Source organism: Genypterus blacodes, unplaced genomic scaffold, assembly GCF_046128005.1.
Source record: "Genypterus blacodes isolate CSIRO-AG114 ecotype Tasmania unplaced genomic scaffold, CSIRO-AGI_Gbla_v1 ptg000012l_1, whole genome shotgun sequence".
Lineage (NCBI taxonomy): Eukaryota > Metazoa > Chordata > Actinopteri > Ophidiiformes > Ophidiidae > Genypterus > Genypterus blacodes.
In genome coordinates, this window is record NW_027466826.1 from 6,842,822 (window position 1) to 6,866,269 (window position 23,448).

A 23,448-nucleotide genomic window follows, 5' to 3' on the forward strand; every position below is an offset into this window, starting at 1 on the left:
CAATGAATTTGCTTTACACAATCATTCACACAAAATGTAATAGCTGCAGGCAAAGGGATTTTCGACAAGGCAGTGAGTCGGATAACATCAATAAGGAATCATCAACAGTTTCCCTTTACTTTTGGTTTTTCAGGGAAACACTTGGCATCTATCTGCTCTGTGAGCTGCTCAGAATTCTTAATCACAGTTACAGTATCGATGTCCAATCAAACACACAAAAGTGGTAAAGTGTCCATGCCTCGCTTTCACTATGAGTTAAATACAGTAGATCAAAAAATGTAAAGTGTATGAACTCAAAGAAACAGGTTTCTCCTTGTGGCTGTGGCGGCGGCTTTTCCTTTTCCCAAGAAGACTTCAACAACTAAATGAGTGCACGTGCCCTCTGTATTCCATCGGTCTCTTTCAAGTCATTTATGCTCGCCGCCACCACCGGAGCCTCCAACCTTTACTGGCCCTGCGTCCAGCCTCCTGGAAAAACCTTGAAACGGCAACCCCAGGTTTGGGTAAAAACTCAAAGATATCTCCAAAAAAAATGTCCTCGAGTTTCCTTTCAGTGGCTTTGGGGAGAGAGAGAATAGTGGAGAGGAGCTCTGGTGGCTCTACTTCTTTGCCAGTTGAAAAGGATGTTGACCCTTCGAAACACAACACAACACTTTGTCACTTTAAATAATGTTAGTTTAGGCTGAAAGCATTTAAACTGAAACTTTAAGGTGACGTTGTTGTTGGCTGAAAGATTTAGATGTTTTGTTCAGTGTGTCTGTATATCACTGTGCATTTCTATGGCCCTGCAGTGAGGTGAGAACTTTGCCCACTAGAGGTCAGCAAAGGCAAGATTTCAGCGTTTTAGGTTATTCCTTATACTGGAGTCCTAATTCCTGAGCCAATGCTACACATCTGCAGCTGCAATACCGATACGAGTCTCAGGGGGCAGTAATGTCTGCTTCTATAAAGGGATGTGTAGCAAGTATCAGAAATATGAGGAAATTTGTGGAAAAACTGATGGAGCACAGAGGGAAGTAAAATGTCGATTGCCTTTATTATTGTGGTAAATATGAACAAATATATTTACCACAATAATAAAGGTATTTATATATATATATATATATCCAAACAAAGACAGTAGTGAGGCGTGCAGGCAAAAAAAACCCAAAACATGAAGCACACACACACGCGCACACACAGCAGGGATGGATGTCAAAAATGAAAGGAAGGGGGATTTGGATGCGACACTTGTTTGTGTGTGTGTGTGTGTCAGAGAGAGAGAGAGAAAGAAAGTCAGGGAGGAGAAAGTAGATCTAGCAAAAGCAAAAGCTAAATATTTCAAAAAATAATTATCTATTGATCACTTCATCTATTACATTTTTAATAGTTTGTCCTGTTTTAATAATGACATACTTCCATACTTTCATTCCAACGGTTGTTACGTCCAGAATTGATTTGGAGATAATTGCAGGGAAAACGTTCAGGTGCAATAGTGAGTATAATACACATTTTTTGAAAGGAAGTCAAAATCTATTTTTGATCAATACAACCGCTAAAGCCAGCTAGAGACAAAAGCACAACTTATTGTGAGGTACAATGTAACAAAAGGACATGATGAAGATTTTATTGATGACAAGGATCCAACAATCTCTCGTGGCAACATCAAATGAATCAAGGCAGAGCAAAACAATTTTTAAAAAAGCTTTAGCAAAAGAGCAGCAGCATTAACGGATCAAGCTTCACTCTGGTCAGTCCTCATCCATCTCTTCAACACTGGTTCACTTTGTAAAGTTAATGAGGTTAGCTTAATGAGCAATAAAAGGGCCTGTGGGTTACAGATTCTGCACTTCTTCATTGTCCGAGCAAGTTACAGCTTTTCTTCATAAACAGATGAGACAATGTGACGCAGCAGCAGCAGCAATATTTCCATGGTTACTGTGCCTCAGATTAGAAGACAAACAATCTACACTTAAAAGAGAGCTGGGCCGTCAACAAGCAGGAGGTGGCTGCTCTTTACATTTGGCAACGACTATTTACAATGAAGTAAAACAAAATGTAACCAGGAAACTCTAGATGCTGCGCTCTGGCTGTACAGTTCAACTTTTACTTTCCAGTTACTTTCATGCCTTAATCTTAAAGCTTCATATGGTTTTGGCGATCTTGGTTGATAACCTCCTCTCATGACGTGAGTGTTCAGTTTGGAGCTGGGATTATCTGAAATGATTGATTCCATGTGATTTAGTTTAGGATGTGATTGAATTTCAGGGTTTCTGTGTTGATTTTGCGGCGTTTACAGCTTTAGTAATAATGGGGATAAAATTGGTTAAACTGGTTGATTGAAAGGTGCAGCAAACACCACCTTCCCTCAAACACATCTCAGCCCTACATATGATGCTATGTGTGAGGTTCATATGTGTCTAACACCTTCATCAGTACATTATGAGCACGTGACCAAACTTCAAAGTGCAGACCGAAACAGAGCTCCCTCACTGGTGAACGTGTAAACGCCAAAATGTTGTTAAAAACCTAACTAATGTACTTGCAGTGCTCGTGCATGTTTGTGTTAAAACACCTTATCACAAAGAGGAGAGTTCAACTAAGAATTTCCAAAGGCTAAGAGTCAATTTTCCAGCCCCACACATCAGTGCAGCATGGTCCACACAACACAACAACATAGTACAATAAGTTAATAAGCCATATCCACTTCACATTATGCACAAATATCATGCATATGTAGCCACATTATAATTCTTTCCTTATCCAACCATATTAAAATAATGCATAGATATAAAAATCCAGTACATAAACATTATCATAAGTATTAAAATAAACAATCTGTACAAAAATCTTGCCTTATCTTTTTTAAGGATTTTTAATTAAAGGATAACAGGGCAGATAAAAAGTAAAAAAATAAATATTCTATTTACAATCACACATGCCACTCCAAAGTTATCGTCACTGCAAAGAGAAAACAAAAAGGCAAAACGGCAAATGTTAGTTTGAGTGATTAGCACAAGGGACCGGCTACAAACACCAACGCATCAAACTCTCTCACTTACTTTATTCCAACATCCTGGTACTGGTAAGCCGTCGTCTCCCTGGAGGAGGAGAAAGAAGACGTGAAGAGGAGATACGAGTGCTGAAAGAGCCTCGCAATGACATCATGCAAGTGTGAAATGCACCAAACACAAAAACACAGTTTACAATCTGAGTGAAACATATCGGTTCCTTACCGTAACAGTTTCAAAGGGGAACATTCATAATTTGGAGTATAATCAACAGAAACAAATGAGACAAATGTTGCATTTACGAATCGTTTTTAAGTGATTTCTAACAGCAGGAAGGATTAATTACAACATGTTTACATCCTTCAATGAAGCCAAGTAAGAAAAACGAACGTGTATGCTTTCTTCACCTGATATACTTGATGTAACCCGTCTGCTCTGTTAAAACCAGTTACTGCTGCTGAGTTGTGCAGATATGTTGGGACACACTGATACTCTATGTTTACTCCTCCCTGGTGCCTCCTTAAGGCCACAACATGTCTGCATGTCTGTATGTAATATGATGATTTGTTGACCTAATATATGTGTGAATGTACTTCTACTCTCAGCTGCGTCTTTATTAAAGTTGAAGTCTCATTAATTTCTGCAATTATAACAAGTGGATACATTTATTTATGAAGTTGACACTTACATAGAGTGAGGACAGGAATAATGAGCATTTTGCCTCAGCAATTAGGTTTAGGAAGAGTTCATACTGATGTCTGAGTTGAGCAGAGAATTATGAATTATTCAATGCACAGCCAATTAGAGATGCCATCTGTTGAATGTCAGTTAATTTTCAAAATGATCCCTCCCAACCACTACTGCACGAATCCCATCCTGTGGTATTCCGCTGCCTCGGGAAGTAAGACAAGGAAAATTTGGTTTTCCATGCAGGAGATGTAAGAGAAATAAGGATTATTAAAAAAGGAATTCCTGTTCTGTTACAAGGATTTGGACTGAGAGGTTTGTGTGGTTATGAAATAAGTGATAGTATTAGTGACATCCATACAGCAGCACATTACTTCATTTAAGGTTATGGATTAAGTTATGGAAGGATGAGCTCTATTGTTCAGTGTGTTAGTTCAGGAAGTCACTTGAATAATTTATAAATTTATCACTGGTTCAAACAAACCATTCATTAACTTTCAGTAAGTTCATCTTTACTTCCAAGCAAGCATGCAGATTACAGTCAGTTTATAGTTTTATGTTCATCGTTAGGGGCGTGGTTAATGATGGCTAAAAGCATGCTGGGAAAAGTGAAGGGAGAGATAGAGAGCACCATACCACAGGGCAAGGGGCATCCAGCCCATCCAGGCCCGGCAAGCCCGGTTCACCTTTCTCCCCTTTAAAGCCTCGGAAACCCTGTTTGTGAAATCAGCCGTTTAAATATCTCCACTTTGCACCTCGTCAGCAGAGCCGCGTTTGACCTCCACCGTATGACGGCACCGGGATCTGCACTTCGCTCAGCGGTAGACCGGGATGCAGGATTACCTAAACATGCAGGCAACCTGGGACCGGCAGGAACTGGCCTCACTGAGATGAGTTCTCAGGGTTTATAAAGCACTCAGGGCTCGTACATGAGGACTAAATGACATAAGGGTGGGATTGTTATGTCACTATACGACAACAAAGTCTCCAAGTTTTGTGTCAGCCTCATCTTTAACATTAAGGAAGATATATTATAAAGCTTTAGAACATGTTTGTCCTCATTGGTTTGTATTCGGGGAGGTAGAAAATACAATTCTGATATCTACTGATACTCATCATCAGTGGCTGCCTGGTTCCTGCTGTCTGATTCCTGAAAGAAAGAGTTTCCTCCAGCAGAGTTTGAGGCTCTGCGCTCCACTGCGAGTGCCTCAACGTCAAACTGTGACTCGGTTAATCAAATTTCATACTAAAGCAGTGGATAAGGATACAAATCAGATTGTTATCACTTAATGTTTTGGACTGCAGTGAACACTTGGACCAAACTCTGCTGGAGGCTTATTAGAACACCAGAGCCAAAAGGAAGTCAATTACAGAATACAAAGGCTTCAGAGGAACCGAAGCCTGATTGTAATCTTTGGTTGTATTCCGAGATAGTGCAGCTTCCCTTTGCCTCCTGGTTACACATTAGACTACTGACATACCAACGGACAGGGGGCATCTAATCCTGGTGCTCCTTGGTCTCCCTTATCCCCTTTGGCCCCCCTGTTGCCTTTCTTGCCCCTCTCTCCCTGCAAACAGCGCATTAAAAAAAGACAAACTTTAGTCCTCCTCTTTAAGCCACACATTAAGCAAATGCTTGTTTGTTGTAACCCGTTGCATATGTGTAATTAAGACAGTCTGAGGTGTAAGTTCTTTACATTCACTAATGAGTGTCTGATGTGCTTTTTTTAATGGCATTTTCAAAACAGACTATCTAAAGTCAGTTTAGTGAAATGGTAAGAAGAGGAAGTTAGGGAGGAGGGACTGAAGCCAGTGCAGTTGGTGAGCAGGTTCTCATCAAAGAGAACTAATTAATGAGAAAAGTCAACTAGGAGTCTGAGAGAACCGTTCAAATAATAAACAACAACACCATTTCTTCTGAATTAAGCTGAAACCAACAAAAGTAATAACCATCTACAGTTCTTCATTGATTGTAGATAAAAGATATCATTTCAAATAATACAACAAACGAAAATGTCCTGGACAAAATGATTGGGTCCCATAACCCAGTGTTTTATAACCTGTGTGCCGCAATGTGCCGTGAGTGATGTCAGATGTGCCGTGGGAATTTATCCAACTTCAGTTAATTTGTCCCAAAATATAAAATTTACCTGTGGCTCGAACCCGCCCAGCCCGCGATCCGGCCCGTGAGACACACCGGCAGATCGGAGCACAAATTTCATAGCGCAAATTTCGAAATTATGCAAAAACGTACACGTCTGTTCTAAGCAGCAGTATTTATGGCTTCATTTCAATTCAATGCTCTGACCTCATTATGTCGACAACACCTGCTCACCAAGGTGAAAGGCTTTGGGGGAGTGTGCCTTTGCATTTAAGGTATAGGAAATATGAATGATATGCTGCCTGACTGCAATGTTCTCCCAGAGCTGTCTCAGTATCACCTGTCTTCAGAGGGGGATGTCTTTGTCTCCTGATCAAACAGAAAGCTCAGCTGTGAGTGCTTTTAGTAGCAGAGGCTCACATGCAGATAGACGTCTATCCAGTAAGAATGTATCCACGTAACAATGGAGTGTTTATTTTCTCAGAATAGACCTGAATTGTTCGGCTCTTGATAAGACTGTGACCGACCTTCAACCCATCACACAGGTGCTGCATGTTATTACTGCCTAGGCTCCTGAGGGGTGGAGAATGAAACATGGAGGCCAATGATCTGCAACTATCTGGACAATTGGGTTTACGTTTATAATTTTAAATTACAGGGTAATGAGTGGGATACAAAAAAGACAACAATTGTTTCGCTTTCATGGATCTCACTTCAGGTAGACGACACTGAACATTTCCTTATATCACTTTGTGAGGTCAGTCATTTACTGGTAACATGATTTGTTACAAGTTTCAGCAACTGTGGTGTTCTAAGTTAACTAACTGTGTGGGAGACTCCACTGGTCTGTCTCACAAATATAGTAAAACAGCCATGAAACATGCACAATCTTTCACGTGCATATCGTAAGCCGATATTGTGACAGAGCTGGGAGAGCCTTACGTGCTAATTGAGGGTTTTGGGGGGAGGGGAGGGGAGGGGTGGGATGGGGTTGGAGGGACCACATGAAGGCTTGCAAGGAGGAGGTACAGTAAGTAGGAGAAGGAGGAGGAATAAAGAGGAGGTGTAAGAGGAGGAAGATTAACCCGGGACTACATTAGAATGCAGGAGGAGTAGCAGGAGGCCAAGGTTTGTGAGAGGGAGAGAGGTCAACCCCGGCAATAAAAAGAGCCACGGGCCACAGAGCAAGGTGGAGGGAAGGAAAAGGGGATAGGAAGACCTGCGGAAACAAAGGAAGACAGGACAAAGAGTAAAAACACCAACTCTATCCCAGAGCTTCATCTTCGTCACCTTCAACTGGACATTTAATTGTTGAGTGGATACGTGACTTACAACTTGCCATATTGTGGCTGCACACTCATTAATATGACTACTTTTTGGATTTAGAGCCAGTTGAATGTGCTGAGAGACAGCGAATGAAAGGTGAAGTCTTAAAAGATGGGAGTTGGAATATTAAAAGAGTCACAGGTTAATGGGAAGGAAACAGACATTCTCTTAGAGGAAAGGACATGTAGACACTGAAAACAGATTCTCCCAACTGCACCTGTAGATCAACTATATCTTTTACAAAGTATCATTTTGCAGGGCTGTCATCATGCAGGGCTGAGGAACAAATAGACTAGACAGTAAAATCCAATCAATTTAAGATGATAAAAGATAAATCAGGACTAAATTATTTTAAAAAGATTATGAGTCACTTTCTTCTGATCTGTTTGAATTTATTCTAAAGTGTCTCAATGAGTTTTAAAAAGCCACTGCAAAACAAACACATTTGCCTCAGAAAGGCAAAAAGACATCTTGATGTGTATTATGCAGAATCATAAAATAAACAATCAAAGCTGTAACTATCTGACTCATCTGGCTTTGTTTTCATGCACGATATCAAAGACACCATCTCATTTAGCAGGTTATTGATATTCAGCTTCTTAATGGCAATCACCTACTTGAGAGCATCTTTGAACTCACCACGACTCTGATCAAATGACCTTTCCTGGCCGATAAGGCAGTTGCAACAATGACAGTAAATGTTAAATAATACTGTGGATGCAGCTACCAGCCTGTTCCAATCTGACTCACAAAGACCCAGAGAGGGTCGAGTTTGAGCCGCTTCATTTTAATGAGCAGCTACATATAAAGCGGAGGTCTGCAACGTGCATCTGTTAGCCAGAATTGCGTCCTCTCCTATCTTCACAACAAGCAAAAGATTACAGGTGTTGTCTTACCCGATTCCCTTTGAATCCTTGTGGTCCTACTAAACCCTGTAAAAAGAAATTAGGGAACATGTGAACGGTTGTACAATCAAAGTAACTACAGTGTGTTAAGAAAATTGAACACCAAATCAAACACCAGGGACTTTCCCAGCTGATGATGAGCGTGACACCTCTGTCATTCAAGTAAATACTACACGTTTAACTAAAATTGTGCGTTAAATTCCTGTGTTGAACCCCAGAACTTACAGGGATGCCTTGAGGCCCAATTGGTCCTGGTAAGCCCCCGTCTCCCTTTTCACCCTGTAGTGGAAGGAGGGAATCAAAAAGGTTTAGTCATCCCAAGAACTTCATGTTTATATTAGAAATGACAGAAAATCTTCCTACACACACACACAAAGACACTCACTCTCTCCCCCTTTGGTCCTGCTGGCCCTGACACACCTCCTGGTCCTATTAGACCCTTTAAAATAGATAAATAAATAAAGTCAGCATTGTAAGAGACATCACAATACCAACAGATTGGTACTGGAGAAAACATCACGACCAAAATACTCACATCAGTATATCAACAAGCTTTCTGGTGGATATTAATAAATGTCACGAAAATAGAAATATCATTTAATAATTTATAATGAATCTTGAAGTTGGAGTGTCAGGAAAGGTACAGGCTGTAATTTACTGTGACATGAACACACCAAGGTTGTTGAGCTACTGACTAGACTGTTAAAAAGGAGAGAAAATGAAGAATTCAGCTGCAGTTCTCTTATGGAGTAGCAGTCAGGATTGGAGAGGAAGACCTTTGCATCTCAGGCATATCCAGTATGAGCGAGCTGCATGGAAAACATCAGGAGACAACCATACTGTCCATATACACTGGATGACATTCTGTATCATGCAGCATGGCCGTCTCTGCATGCTACTGTTGGGTACTTGTGAGCTGATACGGGATCACGAGGCAGGGAACTGCTCAGGCATGGTTGAGGTTTGAGGATTTACACTGTCAGGGCCTCCAACATGGGAGGTGAAAGTTCAAAGTAGTGATAGGCAAGTTTATTTGTAATGTGTTGTAATGTGTAGAGCGACTCTGAGCAGCCATGGTTACTCATGATTTGTTCAAGCCTGTTATCAAGATATTAAAACTTATCCTCATGATAACTTAAACATCTCATTGTCTTGAGGTAACACATTTCTCTGTCACATCTTGATTTTTGTTTTCTAGTGCCTGAAAGTTTAAAATACGAGTATATCATGTTCATATATCAGGTATCAAGTGTTTTAAGTCTTACATTTTGCTAATATCTAATTTAGGATTCCTAATAAAAGTGTAAATACATGATTACTTTCAATTCCTATGGCAGCTGCTTACATGATCATCATTTGTGATTTTACCAAATCTGATGGTTTCACTTTCTAATACTGTTAATCCTGTCAGGCTGATTGACTTATAAGTGGAGTTTCCAGTAAGGTCTAACGAAGAATTAGCTCTCTTAAGAAATAATAAGCTGTTACGATCACAAGGAAATAATGTGGGGTAAAATAAAATAAGGGGTAAAAATGTAAATATAGGACGTTGATGATGCTTTTATTGTATTGATTGGAGTTGATGTGTTTGCCATTGTGTTCCATAGTGGATAGTTGAATAGCCAATCAAACTGTTGACTTTCGCCGAACAGTGCATCCTCAGAACACAACCCTGAATGGTGCTGCCCTCGTAAAGCTATCGCAGGAGAGAAGACAAGACGAGACAAGCACGGAAGGCAGGAAAGCAAGCAGACATGACAAGCAGACATGGCAGACAAGCAAATAGTAGCAGGGGGTGGAGGAAGAGGAGGAGGAGAAGGAGGAGGAGGAGAGCGCTGAGGGGGGGGGGGACTGGAACAGGTCTTGTGCCACTCACCACTGGACCCGGTCTGCCGTCTAACCCATGAGCCCCCTGTATTGCGTTGTACATAGTTAGAGAGCAGAGATGAGGGGTGGGGAGATGGTGGGAGGAAGGTGGGGGAGAGGGATTGGGATGGGGGGGTGGGTGAGTGAAGCTGTGATTTAAGTGACTCCAAAAAACACGTACAAGATGTCGACAAATGAAGGGTGATGGAAGTTGTGGTGGAGGTGGAGGTAACGTGAGTGACAGTAATTGTCAGTAACTCCTTCTGCTGTTCGTTTCATAAGACTTTACATTTTTCTATGGCCATGTTGTTGCTGATAATAATGCCGTTCATTCCATCCACTGTGCATATCGGCTGCAAGGGTGGAAGTAATGAACGACACGATTTAGGATTCACTCTTATCCATGTTTTTATTCATTATCAGCTCTGTGCCAATTTCTGTAATTCAAATATATCAAAGTCACAGGCTGTTGGTGTTGTTTGACATCAGCCCCTTTCTCTCCAATAAGCCGACTCAGTGTTTCCACCCCGGATCTGCAGGGGACATGGTCCATAGTTTCACACAAATAAAGAGGAGTTACTGTGCAATGATGTGACAAATATCATTGATGTCATGTGAAAACCTCATGACCTATCTGAGTTGACGAACATAAACACAGCATAAACACTGAATACTAACATCTTCGAAAGCTTCATATTTGGAGATATGAGGTTTTCACACGACAACGATGATACAGATAAATGATTTCTGAGTCAGAGTGTAAACCAAGAATAAAGAATAGAAACCCAAAGTGACAGACACAGTGTAAAATCGGCATAATATAAGACAGCTGTAACACCTGCATGTGATATTTGAATAAACATTTAGATTACAATAAACAGTTGGGTTTGGATCTGTAGCTGTTATGTTAATCCTTTACTTTCCTTTCCAAGTATTCATGCATCATTTCAACAGAATCTCAACAACATAATGAAACATGACATATCCTTGGACAGCTCAGCCTGGACTGAACACCACAACATGGGCCACACACAGCTCTGAGGAATGAGTTAGACCAGTGTGGGCTTTTGATTCATAAAAAGCTAAAGTTTTAGTTTTTAGTAAGCATAATTCTTAAATAGGTAAAAAGACAATATGCCTTCAATTTAGACGAATAAGGCTGAACTGTCTCTCACACTAAGTACAAAGTCCAGTCTACTTACAGGGAGTCCAAGGTGGCCTCTGTCTCCCTTGTCACCTTTGTGACCTGATGCGCCCTTCTCTCCTCGGATGCCTATGCCCGGCTCTCCCTACCAAGGAATGGAAAACTGAATCAGACGCTTTACAATTATTATGAAGAGGTATTTTCATGCACAGAATGCTTGTGATGAAGACCTCCAACGTGTGTAGGTGAAGCTAGATTACATAAAATGATGGTGACGTGATGCCAAACTAGTCTCACCTTTGGCCCTGACAGCCCCTGGGACCCCTGAAAGGAACAAAATAGGATAACTGATACAACTGCCACAACATTGAACCTTCGTTTATCAATCCACACTTCCATTTTCACAACCTATTGAAGACAGTTGTGGTTCAACAAGTGGATAACTATTGATAACATAAACTTGAATCTTAGGTTTGGGGCCTAAAAGGAAGGTATATTTGACTCACCGCTGGGCCAACTGGCCCTGGAGGTCCTGGCGGCCCTGAAGGACCATAAACCTACACACACACAAACACACACACAATAACCACAAGCAGCACATTAGACTTAAGCACAATAAATTGATTCAAGTGCATTATTATAAAAGTTCATGTGGTGAATTGTTTAATGAATGACTCTTACCATTTCTGACCTTCCTCCAGGTTCACCTTTGGGACCCTGTGTGTAATGGGTGGAAAACAATAGAAGGATACAAAATGGAGAATAGTAATTAATTCACTACAAAAACTGTTAACTGTATGAAACATCAAGCAACACATCGTTATTTCAAACAACACATGAATACAGCAGAGCACTGTTCTCCCTTTGTCAGGTCAAACATCGCATACAGGACGACGCAGTCTGAGGGGCACCATTGCGTACCATTGTGCCTGGTAATCCAATAGGGCCAGGAGAACCTGTTGACCCTTTTTCACCCGTAGGGCCATCTAATCCCTACAGAACAAGGAAGGGGAGATAGACGTTATCTTAATGGAAGGGCGCTTCATTTCAGGGACCGATGAAGTGAAGAAGACGAACCAAAACAGAAAATCAAACGAGCCAATCCTTTGTTTAGAATGAGTCGATGTCCAATGATGTAGTCAGGGACGCAATGCTGCCCATCCTACCTCAGCAAATACACCAACATGTATGAGCAGAAGCAGAATAAATTCATACTTATTTATTCATATATAATTGCCAGATAAATAACAGCGTACGCTGCCGCTCTTTAACATAACATGAGGCTACACATAACTAAGCCAAATGGACTCACATTTAGTGAAATGGTGACTAAAAGGTTAAACACGCTGTCATTCCTGGGGTCCCCTCCAACCAAGTGAGTCTCTAATTAGATAATAAGAGGGCAGCCGTAAAAGTCGAGGCCTTCCCTCTAGTTAATGACAGATCTGGATTCAGCCTTTGGTCACAGAACCCCAGGCAGTGGTGTGATGTGGTGTGCTGTGTGGTTAACGCAGCCACTTACAGGTGAGCCAGATGAACCCATGTCCCCTTTATCTCCCTTAGGTCCCGAAAAGCCCATCACACCGCCTTCGCCTCGAGGACCTTCGGGACCAGCTGGGCCTGCAGGACCTGTGTCTCCGGGCTTCCCTCGAGGTCCCTGAAAATATGATCATACTCGTCACTGAGTGCTGGTGAGAGAATACTGTTATCGTGAATCTTCATCATCATATTGACATTTATTAGAAGATAACAAATTACAGTGACAGAACAGCTGAAAACAACAACTTGCCTTATCTCCGTCAATTCCTGGTGGACCTGGCAGGCCGACTTCACCCTTGGATTAAACAAACACATCCATTTATGTATAAAGAAAATACATGTTTATTTTCGGAATGTGGGTACATGACCTCTTTTGTCGAAGTGAGTTACAAGTAAATTCCAGTTTCTAAAAATGAGTTAAGAAAGTCGGTTGTCAATTATCTTTCTAGAAATGTCTCCTACCTTGTTGCCAGAAAGGCCAGGAGGTCCAGGTAATCCAGGAGGACCCTACGGTGAGGAAATTCACAATGACTGAACAAAAACTTCCAAAAGTTAATCATTATGTCACACTGAATACTAGAAGCTACTTACCATCAGGGGTATGTTACGAATATCCTGTGGATGAATATTAGATGTTAAAATCAGGCTTCACAGTCTTACATTCTACAGTCTTACCAAAAGAAAAGTGAAACTACATGAGAGAGACCTACATTTTCATTGTTTTGGATTTCTGACTTTCCTGGCTCTCCTGTCGGGCCTGGAGGACCCTGTAAGATGAACCATCACAAGACATCTGGTAAAGCTCATAGTGAAGATGCTGATTAGAGATCTTATCAGAATATGAGTCTGTCAGTCATCACTTACTCTGGGTCCGGCTGGGCCTTCAGGGCCGGCGTCTCCCTAGAGGTTGAACAAAGTTAAGACGGTTACATTCTCCTCTCAAGCTGCTACATTGTAAACAAACTTCTCATCAAATGTTTATGTTTTATTTGAGGCAGGAGGGTGAACCGTTACATAATACTCTCACATCCTACCTTGCCTCCGTGATCACCTCTTTCACCCTGTAAGAGACAAATCATTCAGTTCTCTACTTCTTCCCAACACACCATAAAGGACGCATTGCTCTGATTGAAGCCACTGATCCACTACACACACTAGTTTCCTTTACCTTCAGTCCCACCCCAGCCATCCCCGGCGCACCAGGTTCTCCTTTAATGCCCTGAGCTGCAGCGCTTCCCTCTCCCTTCTCGCCCTGCAATACATAGCGGGAACAATGTTAATTAAGTGGAATAAAATATATTACCCTGTAACTAGGCGACAGTATTTATATGAAGGGTTTAACTGATTTTTGCCACAGATCCTCACTGGACAACAAACATGGAAGACTTGAGTGAAACTGGTCAAGATTGGCAGTAGAATACTGAGGAGAAGTAAAAAGTGGAATTAAAAGACCATAAATAATATAATTGTCTTGAAGCAGCTCTCAATCTCCATCATGTCAGAGGTGTATGACCTGTGTGACCTTTTGCTGAGAGAAGTTCAGTCCAGGTCTGATACGTTGGCAAGGGAAAACATCAGTTGAACCCTCTTTTGTCATAATAACTCATGAGAATATTCTGCACATTCATTAGGATTACTCACACGGTGAATTAAAATGGAATGAATGAAAGGATGGTTGACATTAAATTCACACATTTGCCCCGTATGTCACTGACCAATAAAAGTAAATCAAACAGCGTCTCTATGCATCCCCACAGATCCCAGATGAATGAGTTTGAACAGAATTCATTCCACAGTGATCCACAGTGAATGTATGAATGTTAGCAATTCACTGATTGTCACCCCTGATGACTGGTGTGATTCAGTTCTGGGCAGCAGAAGACACAATCAGGGGTTAGCCAGCCTAATTTGAAACTAAGCTGGCTAATTATCTTAACATCTGTCACACAGATCAAAACACTGCAACCAAGATCGAGTGAAATACAAAAAAATGCAAATTTGAGACTTATTTGGATCTTTGTCCAATCACAAAGACAAGTTGACGGAAATCTGACTTTACAAAGGAGATGGAAAGGAACGTGGATGACCGACAGGACAACAAAACAGTTACGGTGCCCATTCCATGCCACGCCTACCCTGTAGCCCCTCTTGCCGGGAATGCCGGGGGTACCAGGGATGCCAGCCTGACCCTTTCCAGTGGAAGAGAGATTAAGTTATGACACGCTACATCGGACTTGATTGTGTAAGGACGATCACACACACTCCTCAAAACACAACTTTACCTTCAGCCTAGGAGTGCCTGGAAACCCCGGGTCTCCCTACCATAGCCACAGCAATGCAACGGTCAAAGTTGACAGGAAAAGAATGGAAAGGAGACAGAAATTACAGTGTTTTCTAGGAAATTCCAAGACGTGCAGACGCATTTACTATTCATAAGCGCAACATGATGAAAAACTTTGGAGTGCCTGTCAAAAGTTAATGAACCCTCTGAAATGAGATGTTATAAATAGTAAGCAAAACACACTCCAGATATTTAACGCATCTGTGTGTGTGTTCCCTACTTCAAATTGGCCATATTAACAAGTAGAGGGTTTGGGGATGATGTGCAGTCACAGCTGTGAACACAGACACGCACACACAGAATTCTAAGGGCTAGGAGCAGCATATGGAATCTTCACAATCCTGTTTGTCCCCATAGGATCGGGCAGCTATCAACCGTGTGTCTGTTGATGCTTGGAGGACTTTGAAGTGTATTTACTTACTCGGTTATCCAACACACACATAGACTTAGTGAAAGGTTACAGGATGCTCAGTCCGGCAGCATGCAAAAGAGATCCAAGCCAGAAGCGCTTAAGCAGCTACAGTTAATCCTCAAAGATCAACATTATAACGTAAACAGCTTCTGCGGTGGCTTTGATAAGCAAAATCCAGCATTTAAGTGAATAACAAATGCGGTAAGTGCTGTCAGAATGCAAACACGCTTTGGAACACAACATTTACAACATCAAAAGCAGGCTGTTTTTCCTTCATGCTGCTTAGAGCTTGATTGCTGCAGTGCTGCTACAGTAATAATGGCATTTCTAATGGCTAATGAGAGCTCATTTTTCCGTAGGAGCTTTTGATAATGTGATCATTATCAGTGATAATGATAAGGAAAATAATATCTTATAGCTACAACAATATTATTCACGACTAGTGCCGTTAATAAAGCAATAAATGCCATAACATGACTTCTACAACTGCCACTACAGCTACAAATACAGCTCCTTGGAGATAACGTTAATGTGTTATTGTATAAGCTGTTTGTAGTGTTGTTGGTAGGATTGCAGTCTTCCATATTGCCATAATTTCTAAGAGAATACGCTGACATTGTGTGTGTGTGTGTGTGTGTGTGTGTGTGTGTGTGTGTGTGTGTGTATGTGTATGTGTATGTGTGTGTGTAAAGCCTCGGGGCTCTTCTTTCAGGTGAACAATACAGATGGAAGTGACCATGATGGTGATCCAGTACATGAGCTTGTGGACAGATGAAAGCATTGCTGGTCGCTCCTGATCCTAGTTTTCCCTCAGGAGGACCGGAGTGGTGACTGCTCTAATCACACCGTGGGATTCATCAGAGACACTCCGAAACAACCCGCTCCAGCAAAACACCAGACGGCATCTCTCTTTGATCCGCCAATTAGCTTTTAGCATTCTTTGCTCGACTTAGAAGTCCTGCGTCCACTGTGCGTCTATTTTAACATCTCTCTTCCTTTCTGGATGTGCCTGTGAGGCTCCGTGCAGAAGGAGAGCCTGCACCGCTCTGTCACCCTGGCATGCCATTCCCTGATTTATCAATACGCTAATCTCTTTATTGAAGCCCTGCAGCCACAGGCTTTCCACTTCAGAGGAAATGTACAAAGACGAATGAGGTGAACCCATCAGTCACACTCACATTTAAAGGAACTGGAGTCATCCTGTAACCACGCTGCAGGATCGCTTGTTTTCATTCCGTTTGTGCCTCAGCCAAGTCCTTATATCAAACTTGCTTCTACAGGAAAGACATCGAGCGACGGGGATGCTCTGCCAATGTTTCCATAACAACCTAATACAAGTCAACTTACTGTCTGAATAAGCAGAGCAGCTAATGAGGATCCGGAACAGTGGTTTGTCACAGTGGTAAAGAGATTTTGATATTAAATACTAGATTTCAACAACCTCAATCCAAAACAGTACATTTAAAACCATAACTGAGCCTTAAAATGTAAAGTTTGACCTCAGGGTGGCACTCGGGGGGAAAAGGCTAAGAGGTTAGAAACGCCAACATCCATCAACAATTTAGACCAAAGACCTGATTAATATCAATACATAAGATTTTCTACAGAATCCTCACACTGCAGCTTCAATGTATAGAGATCAATTCCATGGAAATCCTTCACAGGCTTTTGCATACATGTCTACAGCCACCATGAAGAATAACAGAACAAGGTGGGTGATCGGAGAACATAATTGCTGTCTTCCCCTCTGCTCGTAATGCTTTCTCCAGCTGTGCTGCTCATTGCTTTCTCATTTGCAGTGACAGGAGGAAGGCAGTGACGCCTGTTCATTCAGTCCAGAAAGTACAGGTGCTGGCAAAAACCCGCCGTCTCCGCCGTTTCTCTTTCCTGCCCACAGGTCTGACCATAGGGGAAGTCAAATCAAAGACGGAGCTTATGACATCAGGCTGGACTACAGGCGTTTCACCACAGCGGCAGACTAGACGAGGTCCTACGATGCCAGCCCTGTCTGCTTCCTCCGAGGCAGGGCGTGGGACTGATGCCTGCTGGGAATTTTGGAAATGGTAGTTGGCGAGTGTGTAGTAAAGTCGTCCTTTGTGGTCGGCACCATGAAGAGTCAAAGCCGCAATACCTCTACCTGCTCCACTCAGCACATGGAACCACCACTTAAACTCTGGGAGATTATATATAGAACAGATCTCTCTTGGGGGGCAGACCTTAACTCCTTAATGCAACTTTGAAGGATCAGCCTGCAGAAACACTTTCTCTTTCTTATTAAACAATAAAAGCCCTTTTCTCACGGATACCACCAAATATGCGCCTTTCCTTGAAGTTCCTTGAAGCAGGCTTGAAGAAATTTACTTTCTCCTTCCTCTTTCCCTCATCTGTCCATGTCCTGTGAGCCGTAATGGGGAAAACACACGTGCAGGACCGCCAAGCTGCTACTGCAATGTGCTACTGTGGTACAGCAGCCAGAATAATTTGTGACTGACTTAGACTTGTATCGGACGACACGCTTCATTTCACGTCCGAGGAAGCTGCTGAGCTTGATCTCACTATTGATATACAGTGTTTATGAAAAAGAGGAATGACTTATGGTCGGTGCTGAAATTCTGCTGTTTGAAGGTATGTAACGTGCTAGAGACAGGGAAGCAGTTGATGGGTGAAACATGGAGGATCGATTACACTCGATAGGTGTACACTGCAGAACTGCAACTTTAACATCAATGATACCACACCTAGAGATTGTTGCAGCATCAACTGAAATATAAGTAACCCCACTATTACGATTATTCAATCTTTCCTTAACAAACAGACCCAGTTTAACCCTTATGTCTTGCTATACACGTGCTGAAAATCTGGGAAATAGGCAGGTTTGAAAGCGTAAATCAAGATTCAATCATCCAGACTCCAGCAGTGAGGTATCTAATCTCGCCATGCATGTGACCGTCCAAAACCCTCAACATGCCACACCAAACCCATGCTTGGCTTTCACTCTACCTTCTCTCCTCTCTCCCCTGGGAAACCTCTCCTTCCTTCATCGCCCTACAGAATGAACGGACGCGATAATTCAGAGAAGCGGCGGTGCAGTAAAAACAGACACACCCTTTCAAACAAGAGGGAAAGCTAAAGACAAGTCAAGGCTCAACAGAGAAGGGAGTGCTCCTTTCTTGACAAGCACCTCAAAGAAGGTGTTGTAAATCTTCAGAGATGACACACGGGCCTTGTATCATGTTTGTCCCTGGACTGAAGCAAGTAAGTGTTTGCCTTTTGCTAGAATTGAATCAAACAGTAGAGAGACAGGGAAGGTTTTGTCTGGTCTGGGGTTTGTTTTTCAAGTGGGTTGATGTCTTGTCCAGATCAGGCAACTGAGCAGACTCAATGTTAACCCCCTAAAATTAAGATGAGACCAGGAATACAGACACGATGATGGTGAAGAAGAGCAACAAAGCTGTCCTGTCACAAAAGTGGCACAAACTGAGACCTTTCACAGAATGTATTGTCTCTACCTTAGGCACAAAAAGCAAACGACGTGAGCAAAGTATGATGCAGAATGGTAGAACATCCTCTTCTTTCAGGTACAGTAAAAGCTATGATGCCTTTGCACTCACAAAAGAGGGATGGAACATAAAAGTGTGTGTGTCATCTTAGAAAATGCAAAAATAATCTTACCTTGAGTCCTTCATCTCCTTTAATACCCTGTAAAACAAAGCAGAGACACATAAGTCACACACACCTCTTTTCAAATGAGTCCAATAATAACTGACCACTAGATGGCGCAAAATACCCTCTGTGAGCATTAATAAAATGGAATTGGGGACCAAAGCAAGTGGATGTAAAAACCAAGGGAGCAGAATGTATTTCATCCAAGAAGTTCTAATCTTTGCTGGATAACATTCCCTGTAATCAAACGTATACCAAATGTTGAGAACAGCTGAGATGAGTTTGGTAGAGAAAGTTCAAAGGAGGACGAACAAGCGTATCAGACGATGTTCAGCATCACCTGTGCCTCGCCTACAACGCCAGTGCACTGATGTACTCATAAACCAGAAAAGAACAGAACCTTCTGGTATGATTTCATGGGAAAGGAAACAGAGGCTGAACAAAATAAGTTTACAAGGCAATAACCTGCACAGAAGCTCACAGCCACGCAGCTCTTAATGTACCTGACCTCAGAAAAGCTCCAGTATAAACTGCAGAAGGATATTGTGGGGTTTTTTTAATGCAGCCAAATGAATCGACAGCTGAGCTTAAATCTGACTTTTCAAATCTGGCCTTGGGCAAAACCCCCTTTCAGAGAGTCATATAATATATAGATACTCTATATACTGTGGTTTGCTTGTGACAGCAGCAGCCAATAAATTGACATTACCCAGATGGCTGAGCTGTTTTTCTTAAGCCATGTGGAGGAGGACACGTTTAAGTCCTGAACATATGTGGAAGTAATAAATGAGTTTTTTCTACTTAATAAATTGATGAATGAACCACAGTCTCTTCCATAGTTTCTAAGCGTCAAAATGCTTTTTCGCTTTCGCTGCATTTTCAATCCAGATTAAACATACGGCAGACTGTCCATAAATATTACATTCCATCTGAAGCGGGCTAATCAAATGTGATCCACATCAAACTCACACCGGCATATGGGAGAAAGGTTCAGCTACTGAGATCATTAGCCTTGTCAGCCATTTGGCTACCAGACATGGAGCTCTGTTATTGAATAACAGCAGAGGGTACCGGCTGAATTTATTATTTAGTCACTAATATTCAGTTATTATCAGAAAAATATCATTACATCAATTGACCACACAAGCTCATTAATGATACTTTTGCTTGTCAAAACAGTTCGGTCAGAATCATTACAGTAACTCAAATGTGTTCTAAATCTCTTTAATTCATGTATTTATTACCTTTTCCGTGTGAACACATTCACACCAGTAATCTAACTCCAAATTATGTGAAATATAGTTGAACTAAAACAACTCCTTTTACTTGTATTGGAAACGTTCCAACCTCGGTGTCTCCAGTCTACCACAGTTTGATTTTAAACTAGAAAAGGTTTCTTTTGCAAGTTTTCAATTTCTCTAAGTTGCCATTTTCCTTCCTTCCTTTGTTTTTTGTTTTTTTGCATCACCCTTTTTGCCATTTCTGAGTAATGGCTTGGATTAGAAGAACAGTTGCTATGTGTGTGTCCTCCGGAGGAAGTTTGTTAAGCCATGGAAAAGTGGAGAAGGACAAGCACGTGGAGGGTTTAACAGGCATAGCTCCCTCTGCCCCCCCATAAGGCTTCAAGCCAAGGTTAGATCCTTTAAGCTGCCGCCGAGACTGCATGTGTGCATGTTTGTGTGAGCGTGTGCACGTCCGCTGTGTTTATCCCTGTTTATTCAATGCTAAAAGGAGGTTTGTGCAATTACAGTGTGACCATAATCCAGCAAACACTTTCCATTGAATAGGTGTCAAAAGCCATAAAGGAGGCAGCAGAAGTTACCTGCCAGGAAGTCTGGATGACAGGATCTTTATCACCTCGCCTCTAAACTATTCACAAACCTTTAATTTTTTATTTCTACCATTAAAGTCACACCTCCATCATTTCATTTTTAAGCAACATCCAACTATATTACTAATTCATGACCATACTACATCATAACTACAGGAAAGAATGAGCAAGCTGTAAAACATAGAGAGACTAGAATACCTTTGAGCCGTCAGGGCCTGAGGGACCAGAATCTCCTCTGTCACCCTGTAAAGAAAGAGAAACAAATATTAATATGAAGAAACGCAATGGCTGATGGGTATAAAGTGGACGTGTCACAAGCAAAGAGGGGGAGAATTTGTTGGGACCATCTTTTCCTGAGACGTTTGGTGAATACAAGTGTACTATACCACCATATCTGTTGAATGGGTACATTCCTCCTGAAATACCATTACTGATTACAGACAGGCACATGTTCTATGTCTGAGAGTAGTAAAGCTGTGTCACTATATTGAGACAAACCATAGCAACAAGAAATGAAATACTGCTTCCTTTTGTTCCTGTATTAATCCCTGGTCCCTGGTGCTTGAGAGCAGATGATACGGCTTCTACTGACACATAAAAGTACTTTTTTTTTCCTCCACTTCCAACAGGAAATAAATGGTTATTGCTTTCCTTCCATGATGAAAAGTCCATCAATTACTCAATGGACAGTTTGTGGATTGTGTATTGGAATATATTAAGCTTTGCCAATCAACTTGAGAGGCCACATCCTTTTTCAGAGGTAGAGTAGAGACAGGAAGTCACCTTTTGTCCTGGTGTCCCTGGTTCACCCTGTAAAGAAAAACAGACTTTTTCATTATTGTGACTTTGAGTACATATCCATCAAGTGTGACCAAATGTAGTTTTAACCGTAAACCAGGGGTCAAGACTTGATTTGAGGGTATGAAAGTAAAGATTTCAACTTTAGTCTTTCTGCAGCTAATCGACAATTCCTCTTTTGAAATGAACCTTCACAGTTAATACATCAGGCGGCGTTGTTAGTTGTCTTCTCCAAAATAAACATAGATTTGTAGTATTTCTGTTGGGATTATGAATGTATTTCAGAAAGACTTCACCTCTGATCCCCTTTTGATGCGAGTTGTTATTGGGGACTATGTGTGTTTGACCGTAATGAATGAGGAGTCATTATGAGAAGCAGCAGCAGCACGCTGATGCTAATCAGCGCTTGAAAAATGTAGTTTTGCTGTTTATACAGAGGAAAATGTTGTTTACCTTAAATCCTGGTAAAAGCTGTGGAAACAACGTGGACATCACAACATGATTAATGTCATACCAATAAATGTTCACTGATGAAAAAAAACACATGAAAAACAAAGGTGGAACACTGAATGAAGCAGAGCAAAGCTCACCCTCGGGTCTTTTCCTGGTTTGCCCGGTTCACCAGGTTTACCCTGTAATGAAAAAAGCAACAAGAATATGAACAAAATATGGAACACTATTATGAAAGAATCAGCCTAACTATAACTCAGGATGTCCCTCTCACACTCTACTCCAGCCAATCAGTCGTGTCTCTACAAGTGAAGGGACTCACCGGGGGACCGCTGGCTCCATTCAGTCCGCCGACGCCTGAGGGTCCGGGGGGTCCAGGAGGTCCCGGTGGGCCTTGCGCTCCAGGCTCGCCCTGCTGAGAGACCTTGAGTTACAACCTGCCAGGCCGGTGAGAGCCTCACCACACTAACCATGCCAACACAGCAGCCTCACACTACACTGCAAACACTGGAGAGGGGTGTAGCAGAGGGGAGTGTTAGGTGCGGAGCAAGGCAAGCGGTTATAATTGCATTTCTTTTCACCAACTACCTTTGTTTGGAGAACGTGGCGCTGGGAGTAAGTTGAAACTACAGATTTTCACTTTCTGATGAGCCACATGGAATAAAGGAATCTGAACTGTCCTGATCTTATTTTCACAGCACTTTATTTTAATCAGATGACCGTGTGACACACACGTTAGAAGCTAAAGCGCTGCCTGGCCTTTCTATGGTTTGCTTTGAAATATCACCACAAAGGAGCTGCAAGCTGCAATTTGAGCTCAACATTTATCCATGACGATATCAGTTATTGTTTATTTTTCAGACAATGTAATTTTGTGATTTTCCTGTAGCTTCTCTGCAATCATCCACCACCCATTAATCTCTATGTGGTCAATCGGTCCACTGACAGCCAGCCAGGGGAAGCCTAAGCTAAACAAAATCAAATAAAGGCACTTTCCAATGAGCACAGGATATGAGGAGAATAAATACACCTCACCTGAGATAAATGTGTGTGCCTGGTGCACATCCTGAATCTGTGTCTTCATTGTTTCACTCAAATCACTTCTGCTACTCGTCTCTCGCAACTTGTAAAAGCAATTCCGGTGCATAATCTATCATGGAAGCTGTAGGTTCATCATGAATAGACTAGCCTCCTGCAACAATTACCTCCACCTGGAAGAATTCCTGTGTCAGATCTGTAGAATGGGAACAGCTTCATGCGGGGTGGCATTTCATCTGTTACGCTACACTACAAAATTGATTTGCACATGTGGTCCAGCTTAGAGGACCTCATAACAACGAGTCTTGGCCCTTCTTCAGTTGCTCAGTAATCACCGTGTTACTGTATGAGAGCACT

The 23,448-nt window shown here is 41.8% G+C and overlaps 1 protein-coding gene across 10 annotated transcripts in view; it reads right to left on the bottom strand.

Annotated features, from left to right (window-relative positions):
* Nucleotides 1-1,581: 1,581 nt before the first annotated feature.
* The window catches only part of col13a1 (collagen, type XIII, alpha 1), a 76,558-nt gene continuing 54,691 nt past the window's right edge, over nt 1,582-23,448 (bottom strand). For 6 of the 10 annotated variants that reach the window (XM_076163913.1, XM_076163991.1, XM_076163973.1 and 3 more), the window contains 26 exons: nt 22,376-22,468; nt 22,194-22,235; nt 22,057-22,074; nt 21,589-21,615; nt 21,004-21,048; nt 18,984-19,010; nt 13,727-13,810; nt 13,593-13,619; nt 13,423-13,458; nt 13,269-13,325; nt 13,150-13,173; nt 13,021-13,065; nt 12,809-12,853; nt 12,542-12,676; nt 11,941-12,012; nt 11,701-11,736; nt 11,526-11,576; nt 11,317-11,343; nt 11,078-11,164; nt 9,886-9,921; nt 8,395-8,448; nt 8,235-8,288; nt 8,001-8,036; nt 5,159-5,245; nt 3,042-3,080; nt 1,582-2,940 (listed from right to left, as the gene is read on the bottom strand). In XM_076163913.1, the coding sequence (XP_076020028.1) occupies nt 2,938-2,940; nt 3,042-3,080; nt 5,159-5,245; nt 8,001-8,036; nt 8,235-8,288; nt 8,395-8,448; nt 9,886-9,921; nt 11,078-11,164; nt 11,317-11,343; nt 11,526-11,576; nt 11,701-11,736; nt 11,941-12,012; nt 12,542-12,676; nt 12,809-12,853; nt 13,021-13,065; nt 13,150-13,173; nt 13,269-13,325; nt 13,423-13,458; nt 13,593-13,619; nt 13,727-13,810; nt 18,984-19,010; nt 21,004-21,048; nt 21,589-21,615; nt 22,057-22,074; nt 22,194-22,235; nt 22,376-22,468 (1,287 nt within the window). In that variant the 3' untranslated portion in view covers nt 1,582-2,937. The remainder of the gene's footprint in view (nt 2,941-3,041; nt 3,081-5,158; nt 5,246-8,000; nt 8,037-8,234; nt 8,289-8,394; nt 8,449-9,885; nt 9,922-11,077; nt 11,165-11,316; nt 11,344-11,525; nt 11,577-11,700; nt 11,737-11,940; nt 12,013-12,541; nt 12,677-12,808; nt 12,854-13,020; nt 13,066-13,149; nt 13,174-13,268; nt 13,326-13,422; nt 13,459-13,592; nt 13,620-13,726; nt 13,811-18,983; nt 19,011-21,003; nt 21,049-21,588; nt 21,616-22,056; nt 22,075-22,193; nt 22,236-22,375; nt 22,469-23,448) is intronic. The other 4 variants (XM_076163922.1, XM_076163939.1, XM_076163982.1 and 1 more) reach the window with 3 other exon arrangements.